This window comes from Vicia villosa, linkage group LG2, assembly GCF_029867415.1.
Source record: "Vicia villosa cultivar HV-30 ecotype Madison, WI linkage group LG2, Vvil1.0, whole genome shotgun sequence".
NCBI classification, from domain to species: Eukaryota; Viridiplantae; Streptophyta; class Magnoliopsida; order Fabales; family Fabaceae; genus Vicia; species Vicia villosa.
Window position 1 is genome coordinate 196,560,233 of NC_081181.1, and position 17,594 is coordinate 196,577,826.

General features: G+C 33.6%; 2 protein-coding genes across 7 annotated transcripts; one reads left to right on the top strand and one right to left on the bottom strand.

The window, feature by feature from the left end:
- Nucleotides 1-557: 557 nt before the first annotated feature.
- On the top strand, nucleotides 558-13,397 carry LOC131653481 (uncharacterized). 5 transcript variants are annotated; one of them, XM_058923632.1, is made up of 22 exons: nucleotides 558-752; nucleotides 1,198-1,331; nucleotides 3,512-3,568; nucleotides 4,789-4,816; nucleotides 4,902-5,024; nucleotides 7,983-8,094; nucleotides 8,853-8,890; nucleotides 9,032-9,085; nucleotides 9,440-9,508; nucleotides 9,642-9,758; nucleotides 10,078-10,146; nucleotides 10,244-10,323; nucleotides 10,576-10,704; nucleotides 10,781-11,006; nucleotides 11,407-11,493; nucleotides 11,808-11,897; nucleotides 11,982-12,149; nucleotides 12,269-12,396; nucleotides 12,487-12,619; nucleotides 12,731-12,855; nucleotides 12,936-13,109; nucleotides 13,210-13,397. In XM_058923632.1, exons 2-22 carry the CDS (start codon nucleotides 1,237-1,239, stop codon nucleotides 13,247-13,249), a joined length of 2,142 nt encoding a protein of 713 aa, XP_058779615.1. In that variant the 5' UTR covers nucleotides 558-752; nucleotides 1,198-1,236; the 3' UTR covers nucleotides 13,250-13,397. The 5 variants fall into 5 exon arrangements, with proteins under 5 accessions (XP_058779615.1, XP_058779612.1, XP_058779617.1 ...); XM_058923629.1 differs by having other exon boundaries at nucleotides 559-752; nucleotides 10,573-10,704; XM_058923634.1 differs by having other exon boundaries at nucleotides 560-752; nucleotides 10,573-10,704; nucleotides 10,784-11,006.
- An 838-nt stretch (nucleotides 13,398-14,235) lies between these two features.
- LOC131653482 (D-amino-acid transaminase, chloroplastic-like) lies at nucleotides 14,236-16,202 on the bottom strand. Of its 2 annotated transcripts, none has more exons than XM_058923635.1 (5): nucleotides 15,977-16,202; nucleotides 15,790-15,842; nucleotides 15,514-15,689; nucleotides 14,695-15,368; nucleotides 14,236-14,556 (listed from the first exon to the last, which is right to left on the bottom strand). In XM_058923635.1, exons 1-5 carry the CDS (start codon nucleotides 16,008-16,010, stop codon nucleotides 14,456-14,458), a joined length of 1,038 nt encoding a protein of 345 aa, XP_058779618.1. In that variant the 5' UTR covers nucleotides 16,011-16,202; the 3' UTR covers nucleotides 14,236-14,455. The 2 variants fall into 2 exon arrangements, with proteins under 2 accessions (XP_058779618.1, XP_058779619.1); XM_058923636.1 differs by having other exon boundaries at nucleotides 15,986-16,196.
- Between the last annotated feature and the right edge of the window lie 1,392 nt (nucleotides 16,203-17,594).

Genomic DNA, 17,594 nt, shown 5'->3' on the forward strand with positions numbered 1-17,594 from the left:
CTCATTTTAAAAAAATTCTAAAATTTGATAAATGAACATTTTACAGTATTCTAAACATGTATAAACAAAATTATTCAAAAATTTAAAAGTTAAAGAATGATTAAACAATTTTCAAAATTTTAAAAAATAGCACGAATTAAAACTGAATGCATAAAATTTTTATAAAGACCAAATTATGCCATTTATTTAATAGAAATTAAAAATAAAATTTAATATATTTATAAAGACCAAAAACATGTTTAACCTTATTTTCTATTTGAACTTAGACCCCCTTTTCTTAAAAAAAAGGTGTAATTATATTAATTTTAATAGTAAATATATTTTATTTATTAAATTATTTTGACTAATTATAGTAAAAAAATAAATGAAATAAAATAAAATAAATAAAAATATAAAAAGATTAAATAAAAATAAATAATTTAAAATAAATAAAAATAATAAATAAAACATCTAATTTGTGACGAGTAGATAGATATTTTTTTTTTCTTTCTAAAACATATGAAAATTTACTTATTTGTATGTTCATTTCCATAAAAAACACAACATTAAAAACACTTCAATAAAAAAAGACATTAAAAGTACACAAATTGTTTTTATCCTAAAAAAAAAAAAACAAAAAATCCACACACAGTTTGTTCTTGGATCGTTGAAGTTCCCAAAAGGCTACGAGGAAGAAGCCCCCAACTGCTCACACTCTTCTCTGAAATCAACCCACAGATCCGTCCTTAAACCACCACGAACCCAAACTATTGGTGAGTTTCAATTTCGATTCCCCCAATCTTGTGCTTTAAGGTATTCAAATGCCGCATATTTTCACGCTTCTGTCAAATCTCTCGCACCCCATTTCGGAACTCGATTTGGTGTTGTTGTTTCGCTTTCGTTTTCCAAATTTCTTTGTCGTCGCACTGTTTCTTTTTGTTGGGTAGTCAGTTTTTGGTCCCCGTCGTTTTCTACCTAACAATTAATTCCGCAACTTCACCTAGCTGTTGTGCTTTGTTTTGAGTATAAAGTTTCACTTCGTTCTGTGTTCATTTTTTATGATGGGTTTTGGTTATTTCAATTACTTCCTTCAGAAATTGAGTTGCTTTTGAATCGGGGTTGTGCAATTGTGTAAAAAGTTTGTTTTTTTTTTTTTAATTTATTTTTGTTGGGTTGCTTGCAAGTTTATTTTGAATGCAAATTTGTTTGGTGTTTCAGATGAATGACGTGGTAACGAGTTGCTGTTGAGAATTGAGAATGGAGGATCTTGCAGGTCTAGTTGAGGCAACAGGATCAAGATTCACTTCATTGGAGCTTATTGGACAGGGATCATTTGGCGATGTATATAAAGGGTAAGTGTTAGTTTTAGAACTGGTTTGATAATTTACCCTGCAAGATCAAACTACTGTTTGAGTGCTGACGAGTGCTGACGGTAAATATAAGAAGTAGTTCTAGATGCACATTGCTTATACAATTGGTTAGTTAGTAGGCCTTCATATAAGGCTTTCTTTGCTGTTGATTCTGCTGGTGTTCATATTTTAGTTAATAATACAACAATAACAACAACTAAACCTTATCCCACTAAGTGGGGTCGGCTACATGAATTAATTTTTTCCATAATGTTCTATCCAGGACTTTTGACACTGTACTCGAGCCATACATAATACAGTGCGTTGCTTACGGGCAACAACCTAGCATTCACATTATTTGTAGTTGATTCATGTCATAAAGATTCGGCAAAGTTTTACGTTGGTGTCGACTGCCTAACATAATCCTCTCCTTTTATTTAGGCTTGAGATCGACTTAAAGTTTCCCAATTTTAGTTAATAATAATTCTGATTAATAAACAAATTTATTATGAACATAACAAAGTAATTGTTGAAACTACGATTCATATGTCATGATAAATTTAAGTTCATATCATTGCGATAGGCAAATGAGTTGTTGAAATGCTTTAGGAATCTCTCAACGCAATGAATTATATGTCTCTGTGTGTCTAAACAAATGTATATGCATACAAGTCCTAGGACCTAGAAGAGACTTCGTGAGAATATCTTAAAGTTGATCATTAGAGCTGATAAACTCAATATCAATTTCCTTAGCAAGAACTTTTTCCTTGATAAGAAGGTGACTATTAATTGCTATATGCTTGGCTCTTTTATGAAAGATTGGGGTGCAATGTGGACAGTCGCTTGATTAGTACAAACCCATTTTCATTTCATCAACATTGCCAAATCTTAACTTATAAAGTAACTCTTTTACCCGTGTAAGCTCAAAAATTACCATTGTGATTATTCGATATTCAGGCTCAACATTAGATCGAGCAATCACATTTTTCTTTCATTGTTCCAGATGACTACCAACAAAGACACAACACCCCCCTAAACGCTAAGGCATGTCTGTATGCAACAACAATTCATTACATCCTCAATTAAGATGATGATTATGTGTGGATTGATGTAAGATGTTATGAGAGAACATAAATGACAAAAACTCATTTGCATTGTCACTCAAAATCTTAATTGATTTGAATTTTTTTTATTTTTTTTGGTTTTCACCACTAGTATCCGGCTCACTGGACCGCTTAATCTGGTTCGGGGGTCAGTTCTGACATCAAGTGGTTTCAACTCCCTTCCGATCGCAGTCGTGGGAGATTGAACCGCGGTCCTCCCCACCAAGTCCAGCGGCAATCACCCTGGAACAACTAACGATTGGTTAATTGATTTGAATTTTAATTTAGAAAGATTTGAATATAGAAAATAATTTATGGCAAATTATTTTTCATTAAAACTAACCAAGTACATTGAGAAAAGTCATCAATAAAATTAATAGGATACATGAGACCTAATAGTGTATATACACAACTTCGACCCATATATTAGAATGAATAACAAAAACATTTGACACTGTTTGGCTTTGAGCCTGACTAGAAAAGGAAGTATGAACATGTTTCCCTAATTGACATTCCTCACAACTCAAAGACTCTACTTTGTGAGACATCAGACATGTAAGCCATAACCATCGATAGACTGGGATGACCAATGCTTCTGCCGATGAGTAAGACATGGAGACTCTATAGCAATGGACTTTACAAGTAGTCTGAGATGGCAGTGTTAACAAGAACATTTTAAGAGCTTGTTACTTGAGGAGAGGGTTTGTCACACTCTGAACCATATGCACTATCTTTGGTTGAAGACAATTTGAACCCAATTTATATGCAGTTACTCAAGTTCTATTTAGTCTCCGTATCTGAGAACATAATTTTTCTTGTAAGGATGGCGGAAAATAATATTCTTTAGCAAATTCGAGGATATTGTTTCTAGAACTCTTTCAAGAAGAAAATAGTAATAAAAGAATACATTGGAGGAACTTCAAAAAGTTATTTGTTTTTGTTGTCGGTTGTCATAGTAATAACAAACATGGAATTATCTGATTTATGAAAATAATTTTTGCTCTCCAAACCTCTTTATTTACCTTAAGTTGGACATGGCAATGAGTTGTTTGTCACTTTGTTATACCATCTTCTTTTCAGGTTTGACAGGGAACTAAACAAAGAAGTTGCCATCAAAGTGATTGATTTGGAAGAATCGTAAGTTTGTTTCCCCCCATCTATTATTTTCAAGAACATTCCAATTCAAGGCACTGAAAATATTGGCCACATTAGGGACATCAATCAATTTTAAAATAATGAGAATCTTGAGATACATTGCAAAGCATCTTCCATTTTGTTATAAATGATTATGTGTCTGGCAGGATTTTGTGACATTCAACACTGAAAATTTAACCTGATTTCTCTGTTTTATTTATCCTTGTTGGGTCCTTTGTATGCGGAGGATGAATTCCTGAAGTCATGTTGATCCTTGTTAGGCCCATCCATAGGCAGAAGTTACAGGAGTATTTGATAAAATAATTTTGTCCCATCATATATCTGATTGTACATTGGTGCGGTAGTACTAAAAGCTGTAAAATTTCTTATGATTGTGTTCCAGCGATATGATCACGGGTCCTTGTTGATAGGATTCAATTTACACAATTTACTGAAGGGCACTCAACACCCCTTAAAAATAAATAAAAAATAAAATTAATAAAATCTACACAAGTTGTTTTTGTTATTTTTTTTATTGATGAGGGAGTTGTTCTCTTTCAAAAAGGAGTGCTGTTCATCCTCATTCTCCCTTCCATATTTAGTTGAAAATCAGATAGCGCTATTTAAAGGTTCTTTCATCTAAAATTTTCCCATATTATATGTAGTCTTACCCTCCTCTTCTAGGTTGAGGTTTGGTTAAGAAGTCTTTTGTGCCTTAACATGTGGTAATCATTGTCAGCAAGGTAAATTAGAAGCAATATTACCACCCGTACTGTGTTGGACTTAATTCATATACATGAAGTTAGAATTTGACGTAAGAGTTCTGCTGTAGATGAAAAGTATCTAATACGTGCAGATATCATCAATAGGCTCCAATATCTACATGAGTTATTGTCATCCCTAAAATAGGTGCTGTGATGTAGTAACAATTTTCTGATTGTTTTGCCTCCATTGAATTTATTGTCTCTCTGAAAGGCTGAACATTATTGATGGAACATAGAAGTCTTTTTATCTCAGTATACTATGTGCATTTCATGTTAAGTTATGAAGTTCTGAATGCAGCAAAGCTCGCAAGCCTAATTATGTAATGGGTTTCTAAGTTTGAGATTCTGCGTGTATAGTGTTGCAGTTAATATTATCCTCGTAGTTATGCTGTGTTGCACTAAGAATTTCTTGCTGACTTCTTCCTGACTTGTATTTCATTTCATTCCTTCCCTTTACAGAGAGGATGACATTGACGATATTCAGAAGGTATAATAATTGTATGGCATCACTTCCGGCTTCACATTTGATATACCTAACTGATTAAATTTTCATATCTGTTTTAATGTTTCAGGAAGTTTCTGTTCTGTCACAATGTCGATGTCCATATATTACCGAATATTATGGTTCTTTTCTCAACCAGACTAAACTATGGATAATAATGGAGTATATGGCTGGCGGCTCTGTTGCTGATCTAGTAGGTTACTTCTCTTTATTTCTTCTATATGTTCAGTGCATGAAAATTGAAGTTGATGTTTGTTAGGAGACCTCCAATTACTAGTGTATATGTTAGGCGTAATCCCAAGACCCAATAAATTAGACCTAAAGTATATAAATAGATGTGATGTATTTAAGTAGAATAAAGAATGGAAAGCCTCATTCGATTTTCTATTGGCTGGTTTTGTTTGGGAGAGACTAGGCTCTCTAATCCTAGTGGTTGTACTTAATTATACAGTTAATTGTGTAGTCTGTAACTGCTATTGCAGTTCGTAACTGCTACTGTAGGAAGTTATTCCCGGTATAATTGCAATAAAGTATTGTATTCATGTGTATTATTCTCCCCTTATCTATCATTACTATTCATAATCTATCATTGGCATAAAAGATAACGATCCTTGGCACTAGTTCAAGGTCCTCATGCGTCGCAAAATGGAAGCAATATTGGAAATTTTACAAAGGGCATATGAAGGTTTTGTCGCAACCAGAGAAGAGATTCATGAGATGCTCAATCTGATGGAAATTGAAAAATATGCATCGCAGCGCCGAATTGATGAACTGCTTGAAACTATCCCTAGTTTCACTATCCGAAATGATAACATAGGGTATGGTACCCCTGTATATGGATAGAATCTCCGCAAACATGATGAAAAATGGAGGAAACTTACAATTCCCATCTTCGAGGGTAAAGACACTTTTGGATGGATTAGTCATGTCAAATGCTACTTTGATTTAAGGGGTGTAACTGACGAGGAAAAGATACATGCTGCCATGATAGCCCCGGAAGGTAAAGCACTCACCTAGTATCAATAGTGGGCATCTTGTTCCCCCTCCATCTAGGAATGGTTTCAAGGCTAGTTTGATTAAACGCTTTCAACCGTCAATGCTTCAAATAGAATGAGGTGGAGTGCAGATGAGTATATATATATATATATATATATATATATATATATATATATATATATATATATATATATATATATATATATATATATATATATATATATATATATATATATATATATATATATATATATATATATATATATATATATATATATATATATATATATATATATATATATATATATATATATATATATATATATATATATATATATATATATATATATATATATATATATATATATATATATATATATATATATATATATATATATATATATATATAACCTAAACCCACTATTTGGGTAAACAAACACAACTCTCATAGTGCTCCATGACTTTCACTTCATGTTTGTTCATTCTTCTCCTTCACTTTGTTGTTCTTCCTTCATCTTTTATCACTAGTTAGACTTAGAAGAACAACTGATTATTAGTTAGACTTAGAAGAGCTACTGACTTAGAAGAACAACTGATTATTAGTTAGACTTAGAAGAGCTACTAATTATTAGTTGCTTTGAAGTGTGAACTACTTAACTTTAGAGTTTTGAGTCGTTTTTTTTTTTTTGTTTTTAGCTTTCTTCAGCAATGTTTAGTTGTTTGAACTTGAGATTTTCTTTGATGTCTATTAATTTTTTTAACTTGAGAGGGGGAGTGTTGAATATTTTCTATTTATTTATTAGATGAATATTCTATATATATTAGGATTGATATAGCTGAATATTCTCTATTTATTAGGATTGATATAGCTGAATATTCTCTATTTACTAGGATTGATATAATTGAATATTCTATTGGGTCTAATTCAAAATGATGGAGAAATAGAAGGGGATGTAAACCATCGAATTCAAGTTGAGTGACTGAAATGGAGGAGGGCTTCAGGGGTTCTATGTGATGCAAATGTACCTCTCAAGCTGAAAGGAAAATTTTATCGGACTACGGTAAGACCTGTGATGTTGTACGAGACAAGATGTTGGACGCTTAAGAATCAACATGAGAATAAAGTAAGTGTAGCAGAAATAAAGATGTTGCGTTGGATGTGTGGTAAGATTAGAAGTGGTTGGATTAGAAATGAAAATATTAGAGAGTGTTGGGGTAGCACCTACAGTAGAGAAGATGGTGGAAGATAGACTTAAGTGGTTTGGGCATGTACAGAGAATACCTGTAAATTTTGTGGTAAGGAAAGTAGATCGGATGGAGAAAAGTCAAACAACTAGAGAAAGAGGAAGACCTAGAAAGACTATAAGAGAAGTTATTAAGAAAGATTTCGAGTTTAACAATTTGGATAGAAACATGGTTTTGGATAAAACATTATGGCGAAAGTTCATCCATGTAGCCGACTCCACTTAGTGGGACAAGACTTGATTGTTGTTGTCGTTGTTGAGAGATTCTTTTGCCTAGAAATTGACACAACCTCATTGTATAATATATGAAAATCATTCTATGTTATTTAATAGGTACCATATATGTTTTAAGTATAACCTTATGGCAATAGAATTTATAGAAATGTTGGTTGATTTAGTTTCTATGACTTGTATATTTTGGAATTTTGCATTTTACCGTTGGTCTCTTTTCTTATATTTGTATTATTGGCTGTTTTGGGAAGATTTCTTGTTCTTTATATTTTGCTTATTAAATTTTCTTTAGTAGAAAACCAAGAAGCCAAAACACTAGGCTTGGATGTCTGATATAAATATTTTAGAATAAAATATTTAATTCATTTTTTCCTCTTTTTTCTCTTTCCTTTTCTGTACATATGTGCATGATGATAACCTATCTTTAATAGGACGAAATTTAATTTCTGTTCTCTTTTGTCTTCTGATTATCATTTATTAGTACTAGTCTCTATAATAGTATTAATGCTTGTACTTTCACATCATCATAAGTAATAGTATTAAGTTTTTCTCTTGTTAGGCTTCATGTTTTTTTGCGTGTCGCTATTAATATTTCTACACGTGTTATCATCAATTTTCAGTATGGCTGTATGGTGTTTGTTTGCTATTATTTGGAGTTAATACTGCTTTCGCTTCTGTAGCTCCAATCAGGTCCTCCCTTAGATGAAATGTCAATTGCTTACATTCTTCGTGACTTGTTGCATGCTGTCGATTACCTACATAGTGAAGGAAAAATCCATAGAGACATTAAAGGTATCAACAGCAATCCTTCACATTGGTTTTGCTGTACTTTTAAAGTTTCTTTTCTTTCTTCCATATATAGTGACAAAATTATAGGGGTTGGGCGGGATGGGGACAGGAATACTCTCTACAATCATAATAAGTTAATAACATATTTGGATCTGAGTTGTGCAATGTTTCCTCTCCGTCCAAAGGACGAGATATTATCGAAGCTATGGATTGTAAACTCAAGTAGATGTGCATTTTCACCATATTTAATAGTTTTCAAATACACATTAAAATTATCTGATATTTGTGTAAATGATAAGATTCAAAAGTCAAAGAACTGAGTTCTATTTGCCCTAATAAAAGACTAATGATAATCACAAAAGTATAAAAAGAAATATAGAAACTATTCGTAAGAGTCCTACTAAGTTACTTGCTACTATAAACTATTCAAAGGTATAAGTAGTTCTTAAAGCTTTGGCCGCACCCACTTTACGAGTTAATTTTGTGGGGTTGAGAGTTAGACCTATCGTCGAATTTCTAGAATTGTGTCTAAGCCTATATAAAGCTGTTAGTGGGCCAAGATCTATTTTATTCTACTCGTCCATGCTCCGAATATCATTAGCGTGAGAGTGGGTCAAGATCAGGTTATTCCACCTCTATTAGTATGATACTATAAAATATACTCCGGATACTTAATATGTAGTTCTGTAGTCATTGGAATTTTCTTTTTACATTTTTATATTAACTTTGTAATTGACAGCATTTACATATCTATTATGCAGCTGCAAACATTTTATTGTCAGAGAATGGTGACGTAAAGGTATGCTTTAGTCTGAAAGAGCTTATAAGTTATAATTCCTATTTGTGTGTTTCATGACTTACTTGAAAAATGATACACGTAATATTGGGAGATATGGGCTTAAATGCTTATGCATGTGAATTTTATGTAAAATGTTATCAGGTTGCAGATTTTGGTGTTTCTGCACAGTTGACAAGGACTATATCAAGGAGAAAGGTAAACATGTTTCGTCAAGGTTAAATCATTTATCAATTTAGTCTGAATGGGTTATTGATATAATACATTGTGCCTCTCAAGAGCACAAAATCACTCCTTTTTCAATTGGATAGTCAATTCAATTTATAGACTCACCAAGGGAAAGAAATGTGGTGCCAAGCATTTCCTGTCTTGGTGGGATATGGGTTCAGAAAACGGAATATCAAATTGCTGACTTTATTAATAGATTTATATTTTTTATGTTATTAGTAGAGTCACTGTATATAATGTTTTCTTGCAACAAAAAATAGGTGGAAAACTAAATCATTACTTTTCATCTTTGACTGGATATTCTAATATATTTGATAACAACAGACATTTGTAGGAACACCATTCTGGATGGCGCCCGAGGTTATTCAGAACACAGATGGATATAATGAGAAGGTTGTAATATAGTGTTCAACTATTAGTTTGTTATGTTATTCTTTCTTTCTTTGCTTCCATTTTTATTTTCTGTCACTGTTCCCTAATTTTATTTTTGACCCTTAGAATCATCTCTGTAATTCTGTCTATGCAGGCAGATATCTGGTCTCTGGGGATCACTGCAATTGAGATGGCAAAGGGGGAGCCTCCACTTGCTGATCTTCATCCCATGAGGGTGCTTTTCATCATACCCCGAGAAAATCCTCCGCAGGTTGTTTTCTTCAATCATAGACAAATCAATATTTTTAGTTTTGAACTATCTGAAATCTACAAAGTTTTCAAAGTTGAGATGTTTGGAAATGTTTCTGTTTTTATCTCAACTTTGAAAACTTTGTCTAAGAACAATCTTAGTGTGATTTGTTGTTTTCATCATTTCTTTAATAAATATTTGAAAAAACTAAACAAAATGATAACAAATGAAAAATCTTATTATTAGTGAATAAAAAAAACAATGTGTTCTCTCAAATCAAATAGATCTTTTTTTTTTCAAGTATAAAATGGTTGACATTTAATCTCCTTTTTTTTTGCAGCTAGATGAGCATTTTTCTCGCCCCATGAAAGAATTTGTTTCATCATGTTTGAAGAAGGTTCCGGCCGAGGCAAGTGTTTGTGCTTTCCATAATAAGATACAAAAGATAGAGTCTCTCCGTTCTCTCTGCAATCTTAATTTTCCCCTTGTAATGGTTTCAATTACAGAGGCTAAGTGCTAAGGAACTTCTCAAAGACCGTTTTATTCGGAATGCTAGGAAGAGTACAAAGCTTTTGGAAAGAATAAGGTGTGGATTATTGATAAATATCTTGCTATATTTAAGTTAAAAATTCTACCCGTTTTTGCTTTTGGCTATTTTTTTCTTTTTCTTTTTTTTATTCTGAAGTTGTGGATCTCAGATAAAAAAAATGCTGAGATCCTAAGGTAGCCTTGGAAATCCTTTTTCTGTGAATTGTTAGCAATTTTTTTTCGTTTGAAAGTTACAATATTAGTCCCCATCTTGTGGTTGTCAAGATCATGTCTTGTGGTTTCACAGTAGGGAGCGTCCAAAATTCCAACTTAAAGAAGACCTGGAGACACCTAGAAATGGCTCAAGAGGGATTGGTGAAGGATCTGATACTATGAAAGTGGCAAGAGATTCTAGAGTTGAAGAAAATAATCGACCTAGGTTAGCTGTGTGACTATTGGCTACTGGTTTTTTAATTTTAAAAATTGATTTTTTATTAACTGTTTGTAATTTGCAGCAGTCAGGGTAAAACCCTGAAAAGTTCTGAATGGGACTTCAGCATTGGTGAATCAGAGGGTACTGGAACCTTTCGAAATGTTTCACGGCCACCTCAGTCTAGAGATAAGAAAACAGATGTTTCATATAATCAGCTTACCCAAAAAAAAGCTCCAGACGCAGGCTATCAAGGGGGGTATGCCAATAGAATTGCGGCCAATCAATCACTTGATAATCAGCTTGAAGATGTAATTAATTCTTACTATGCGTATCGTCTATGTTACAGAAAGTTAAGTTAATCAAATGAGTAATATATTGAGCTGCCATATCTCTAAAGGGTAAACTCAAGGTGTTTTTGATATTTACAAAATATTGGATATATGATTAAGTCTTAAGCCTGAATTTTCGATAATTCAAGCTGAAACTGAATAATATATTTTTCCATCTTATGTTGCCACCCACTTTATCTGCATAAACAATACTTAAAATGTCTGTGGTAGTATAATCATTAAGGGAACTCACCTTGTCAAACCCTATGTGAATGCGTTGTGTCAATCATGAAGTAAAAACGGATTTCATATGACTTGATGATGTTTCATTTTGAACAACCAGGAAACTCTTTGATCTTCTGAAATATTAAATTTGCAGGATGAATTATCTGGATCAGGAACTGTTGTTATACGCTCTCCCAAAGGAATATCAAGGCCATCTGTGTTTCGTGACCATAGCTCCCAGGTAGTATTCAAGCTGAGTTTCTCTAAAAAGAAACTGGTTATTTCTTTGTGCAGTCAATAGGAATTTTCAAGCATTGATGTCTAGCAGCTTCAGTTTTTGTTCCATATTATTTTGTTGCCACCAGTTTATTATCATACACAAAAAATGATTAAATTGTCTAGTGATATTATCATATAGAGAGTTCTTCTTTTTAAATCTTAAGTAAATGAGTTGTGTCTGTCAATAAACTAAAGATGGTTTTCCAACAAACTCGATAAAGTTTCATTTTAAACAACCATTAAATGCATTGCTATTCTGAAATCTTTGATTTGTAGGATGAATTGTCTGAGAATGGATCAGGAACTGTTGTTATTCGATCTCCGAAGGGATCAAAGCCATCAGTGTTTCGTGATCAGAGCTCTCAGGTAGCATTCTAGCTGAGTTACTCTGATAAAAAAACTGGTTATTTAACTGTGCAGTCACTTATTGAGAGTTTTAATGCAATGTAGTCCAGCAGCAGCTATGCTTCTTTTGAAGATACTTCTACTAGTGGAACCGTTGTTGTACGTAGCCAGCATGATGATTCTGATTCTCCACGGACTCCAAGATCCCGACTAGGACTTCATGACAGAAGTTCAAATGCTTCACTTGAAGACAGTGCTGCAAACCTAGCCGAGGTTCTATTCTTGTGCATATTTAGTTGTCTATTATTATAAAAGAGACATGTTCATGATTAGTTCTTGGTCAGATTGGTATTGCGTATAAATAGCGTGTTCTTACCTCTTCCTCTCTACAGGCAAGGGCTGCTATCCAAGGAGGGTTAAGAAAAGTGAATGCTCGGGAGAGACATCCCCGAGGGAAAATCAATACCGATGTACAGGAAAGCAAAAGAGACCAAATGACCAGCAGCACTGATTCTTCCAGGTACTTCTAACAACAATGGTTAAAAGAAAAACCATTTGATGAAATAAAGTTTTGAATCTTTTGATTGTAAATTACTAAGATTTTTTATAGATCATATCGTGAATACATTGATGCACAAAGGGGCAATGTAAGATCGCATCATGCCAGTGATGATGAAGAGAGTGCTAGAACAATATCATCGTCAGCAACATTATCAAGTTTGCTTATTCCTTCATTAAAAGAGGTGAAACCATGCATATATTTAAACCATACATATCTTTTTAAACCTCTTATTGTTGTAGGGTGTTAGTGTTGGTTGTGTAGGCCATTGCTCATGTTTTTGTTTGCTCTACAGGCCGTTGCTGATGATCCAGAAGGGAAAATCGTGCGGGCAGTTATCAATTCTTTAGTAAACATGGAGGGAACAAAGCCTAGATCCTCTGACGTTCTTGTAAAACAATTGCTTCAGAGATTAGCAAGGTTCGCCTTCTACTAACGTTTGTTAGGCAAACCAATTTACAATAAACAAACGTATCTCTCTCATTCTTTTGTGTGTGCAGTTCGAACGAAGATTCATTGAAGGACCTGAAAGGACTGGCAAGCCAACTATTCAGCAAAGGCAAGACAACGGAAGAAACGCAAAATGCAGAGGCTGATAACCGAAGGAAACAGCATAACAAGGAACCTCATCCAAATAGCAACTTAAGCCCTCTTGCAAGATTTCTTCTATCAAGGTTGGTTCTTGAAGTTACCATTTTCTCTTTGAATAATTTTAAAATAAATAGTAAATTGGTTGCTTGCTAATAAAGCCATCTCTAATTCTTTGTTTCACAGATGGCAAGGCCAAACCTCACGGGATCTAAACCATTCTTGAGCCAAGTTAGAAGTTACTATTTTGTCATTTTTGTGTGTTGTTTCTGTTGAATAATTTATTTTGATTAAATGTACATATATATCATTGTAAGAAATTGCTTTTCAGTTTCCTATTAGTATCATTGTTAATCAATTTGTTTTTCTTTTAATTTAATTAAATTTTCTTTCATAGTGATAGGGACAATAGTGCTGTATAATTAAGATTTTATGAGTAACATCCATATTGTAACAGACTTCATTGATTCTTATTATTCAATAGTTATCTCTTTGGATATGGGAGAAGAAGTTAATGCATAAATCACCCTCTCCCCCCTATTATGCTTTATAAAAAAAAAACAGTAGACTGATAGGCTAGCAGATTGAATTCATAATATTTAGTAAGATTAGTTGATGAACTTTTCAGAGATCGTAGAAGTACTTATATTAGAGGTTTCTTTTGTAACTTTGGTTGAGCTACTTCTGTTTTAGCTGAACTTTGAGCACTGGTTCATGGCCTTAGACTGACTGGTAAACTGAGTCTGACTTCTATTTTTGCGGAAGCGTACTCTTAATGTGGTTCACTCTAGGAAAACGGGAAACCGTTATCTTTTTCCTCTTCTTAATGAAGCGCTGGCTCTTATGGATCGTGTGAATTGGAGATGTGAGATCAGTCACGTCTATCTAAAGCTAATCGTTGTGCAGACATTATCTAAAGCTAATCGTTGTGCAGACAAACAAGCTGATCAATTTTGGCTTGTTCTGAATAATATAACTCAACTTTAAATAAAGTGAACCTAACTTGATGGCTAGAGAAAGTTTTCCATTTGAGTGAACCTACCAAAAGTTCTAGGAGTCAAAATGCAACAACCCTCATCCTTTCAAATGAAAACAAAGGGTTAAGTAAATAATAGTAATTGTTTAAACAATGATTAATTGGTTCCTTCTGTCTACATAGGTTAAAACAAACATAAAAGATTCTTCTTGGGTGCTTGAAAAAGATTGGAACAGTTAAACGTTAACATACAAAATTTCATTTAAAACAACATGGAACAGTTCAAGGATTATTTGATATATAACTTTTGTGTAGGAGCAAATGTCTACTGCTTCACTTCAGGACTTGTTCAAACTTGAACTACAGAATGCAAATACAAACAGAAATCACATTGTAAATCAATACAACAAGGAACATAATAAGAACATGCATTCCCAAATGTTTTTGTATGTTTGTTCACTCAACATAAGGAACAAGTAGTCTCTGTGTGTCAGGGCCAGCTACCATATCATCCCATAGCAAATCTGAAACTAACATCGTTAATTCTCCAACCTTACCTGAAAAAACAAAACAATTGAACAATAAAAATTACAATGTGGAAAAGCGATCCAGATAGCGATCCAAATAATTCATAGTTCGAACGAAATATTAACTGATAATCATGTCAAACAAGGAAAGATAGACAGGTAACTTACCATCACCAATTGGCTGATCATCCCACATGATGATAGGCAGCACAGGAAGTGTGCTACCTACATACATCATTTCAGCAGCACCTTTAGCTTCTTCAACAGTCAGATTTTTAGTAGTTACACTTTTCAGAACACCTTGATCAACCAACTTTGGCGCGAGTTCAAGAAGCCTCTTAGCAGTGCAACCAGATAATATATTATCAAAACAAGGCATAACAAGTTCCTTTTCTCGAGTTACGAAAGCAACATTCACATTCGGTCCTTCAGCGATATAACCAACCTCATCAATCCATATAGAACTAAACGCTCCTTTCTCTTCAGCTTCCAATACTGAAAGCACATTAGGAAGATAGTTCACGTTTTTCATTGTGGCAAAGGATGGTGCCTTCATTGGCACATTGGAAGTAATCACTTTGACACCTTCTTTGCACTGAGAAAAATCATGGTCAATGACTACTGCATAGAATGCAGATTTTGGACACCCTGATGATGACAGCGAGAAATCACCAGGACCTGCACTTAACCAGTATCTTAATGTTCCTTTCTTGCATTTTGATACTGCCGTTAGTCGGATTAGAATGCTTCGAATAGTTGATCGCGAAAAGGGCGAGGATATCTTTGCTTTGGAAGCCGATCTCAAGAAACGATCAAGGTGAACATCCAACTCATAGAGATATCTTGAGAAAACAAACAATATAAACACCGAGATCAGAGAAGTAAGTAAAGTCTGACAAAAAAATGTTCAAAACAGAAGTCGAACTCGGGTGCTATCCGATCGATTTGTTTCAATACATGAATAACAAAAAAAAGAAATAGTATTACCCTTGTAAAATAATAGCAGTATCAAACACACCATGGCCTCTATGTACCATGTGATCATCTATGGGGATTACCATCATTGCTGGATCAAGTATGATACCTCCATATATACTAGAATACATAGCTGGATATGGTTGTTTCTCCACTGAACTCCATGTTTGATGAAGCTTTTCTAGTAACTGAACAATTCAAAGCCAATGAAAAGTGCAAAAATTTAACTTATTGATTGTATTAGGTAATCAAAGATGATAAAAAAAAAGTAAGGCTTAAAAATCTCACCTCAGATGATGAAGAGAACACATGAACTTCAAAATCACTATCAGTTTCAATCTCTGGTACAACCAAAACAGATACAATAAGAACACTATACATTCACGATGACTCAAGTTTCAACCAAAAAATGAACTTGTAAAAGAAAACCAATAAAGCTTCAAAATTTGAATAGGATAACAAAAACTGAAACAACCTAACTCACCAGAGGATGCAGTGGTACTACCCATGAAGTAAAGGAGAGAGTTAAAATTAGAAACTGTGTATACTGTGTAGAGCTACAATGCAAGAGAAGGAATGATTGTGGTGGTGATATAGTAATTAATAGGAGAGAAAGACAGAAGAACGTGACATGAGGGTTGTTATAATTATTGTATGGTTTGTTTGTTTGTTCGTTTGTTTGTTCAAGACGGATTGAACTCTTTGTTGTGTCTGCTTTCGTATATTTTGATTGATGTTGTTATCCAATTCATCACCACCGTCTCATCTCATGTCATTTAATTTATATGTATGAGTTAATATTAATTGAGTTTATAGGATAATTATTCATTTTATAATTAAACAAATTATTTTAAATTTATATGTATGTCAAATATGTGTCCACATAAATATGTTGCTAGTTTTGTGTTGAAAATTTAGGAGAGTTGAGAAAAAATCATTAACATATACTTAAGTTACATAAATTCAGTTGGTCTTATACTTTCTTATAAGTTCTGTTTCTTATAATAAATGTATTATTAATATATAGACTGGCACTCCTATTCTCCAAAATAAATCACCATACCATCTGTTTTATGAACTTATCCATAATCTTCATAGTTTTTAATTTTTTGATGTTTGTGTTAATAGAAAAAGATAAATGCAGGGAGAAAGAGAGAGATTGTTGTAAACTTGATAATGAAAACTCTAACTGAATTAGTTACACGTGTTGTTTATATATGTGACTGCAGTGACACCTGTCACTGCCAGCTCACTATTACACTATAGTACTTAATCTAATTCTGTATAATACTATATATTCTAATATCTAATTCTGTATAATACTATATACTCTAATATCTAATTTTGTATAATACTATATACTCTAATATTCCCCCTTCAAATGGTGCTGCCATTCTTGAGGAGTCTTTGGGAGAGAGATGCTTTGTCAAGAACTTTGAAATAATCTCTTAGAACTAAGAACCTTTGAGCAGACAAAAGTTTAGTTAGTATATCTGCACTTTGGAACTCAGCAGAAATATGCTTCACAGAGAATGTCTTATTTAAGACTTTTTCTCTAAGGAAAAAGATATCAAGTTCCATGTGCTTTGTCTTGGCATGAAGCACAGGATTGTGAGCCAAGGAAACTGTGCTGAGATTGTCACAATAGAGTAGAGGAGTAGCAGTAGGCACATGTAGTTCAGCTAAGAGGGATTGAATCCAAAGAACCTCAGAGGCAGTACTTGCTAAACTTCTGTACTCAGCCTCAGTGCTGGACTTGGCCACTAGGGTCTGCTTCTTAGACCACCAGGAAATTAGATTAGGCCCAAAAAAGATACAGGAACCTGATGTAGACTTCCTATCATCAGGGTCTGACCCCCAGTCAGCATCAGAAAAGGCAGTGATGGAGATAGGATGATGAGAAGCAGCTGGCATAAAGTGAAGACCATGGTGAAGGGTACCCCTGAGGTACCTCAAAATCCTCTTTACTGCCACCCAATGACTTTGCATAGGTTGAGATAGAAACTGGCAGGCTTTATTCACTACAAAGCTGATTTCAGGCCTAGTGATAGTGGCATATTGGAGAGCTCCTACTACAGATCTATAGTAAGTAG

What these genes read in the sequence shown, in the direction of transcription:
- LOC131653482 (XM_058923635.1), bottom strand. Translation starts at nt 16,010, where the DNA reads ATGGGTAGTACCACTGCATCCTCTGGTGAGTTAG. An exon ending in TGTTCTCTTCATCATCTGAG is followed by an intron (nt 15,690 to 15,789) that starts GTGAGATTTTTA and finishes TGAATTGTTCAG; the next exon opens with TTACTAGAAAAGCTTCATCA. An exon ending in ACTGCTATTATTTTACAAGG is followed by an intron (nt 15,369 to 15,513) that starts GTAATACTATTT and finishes TGTTTTCTCAAG; the next exon opens with ATATCTCTATGAGTTGGATG.
- LOC131653481 (XM_058923629.1), top strand. Translation starts at nt 1,237, where the DNA reads ATGGAGGATCTTGCAGGTCTAGTTGAGGCAACAGGATCAAGATTCACT. An exon ending in TGAAGAAGGTTCCGGCCGAG is followed by an intron (nt 10,147 to 10,243) that starts GCAAGTGTTTGT and finishes TTTCAATTACAG; the next exon opens with AGGCTAAGTGCTAAGGAACT. An exon ending in TTGATAATCAGCTTGAAGAT is followed by an intron (nt 11,007 to 11,406) that starts GTAATTAATTCT and finishes TTAAATTTGCAG; the next exon opens with GATGAATTATCTGGATCAGG.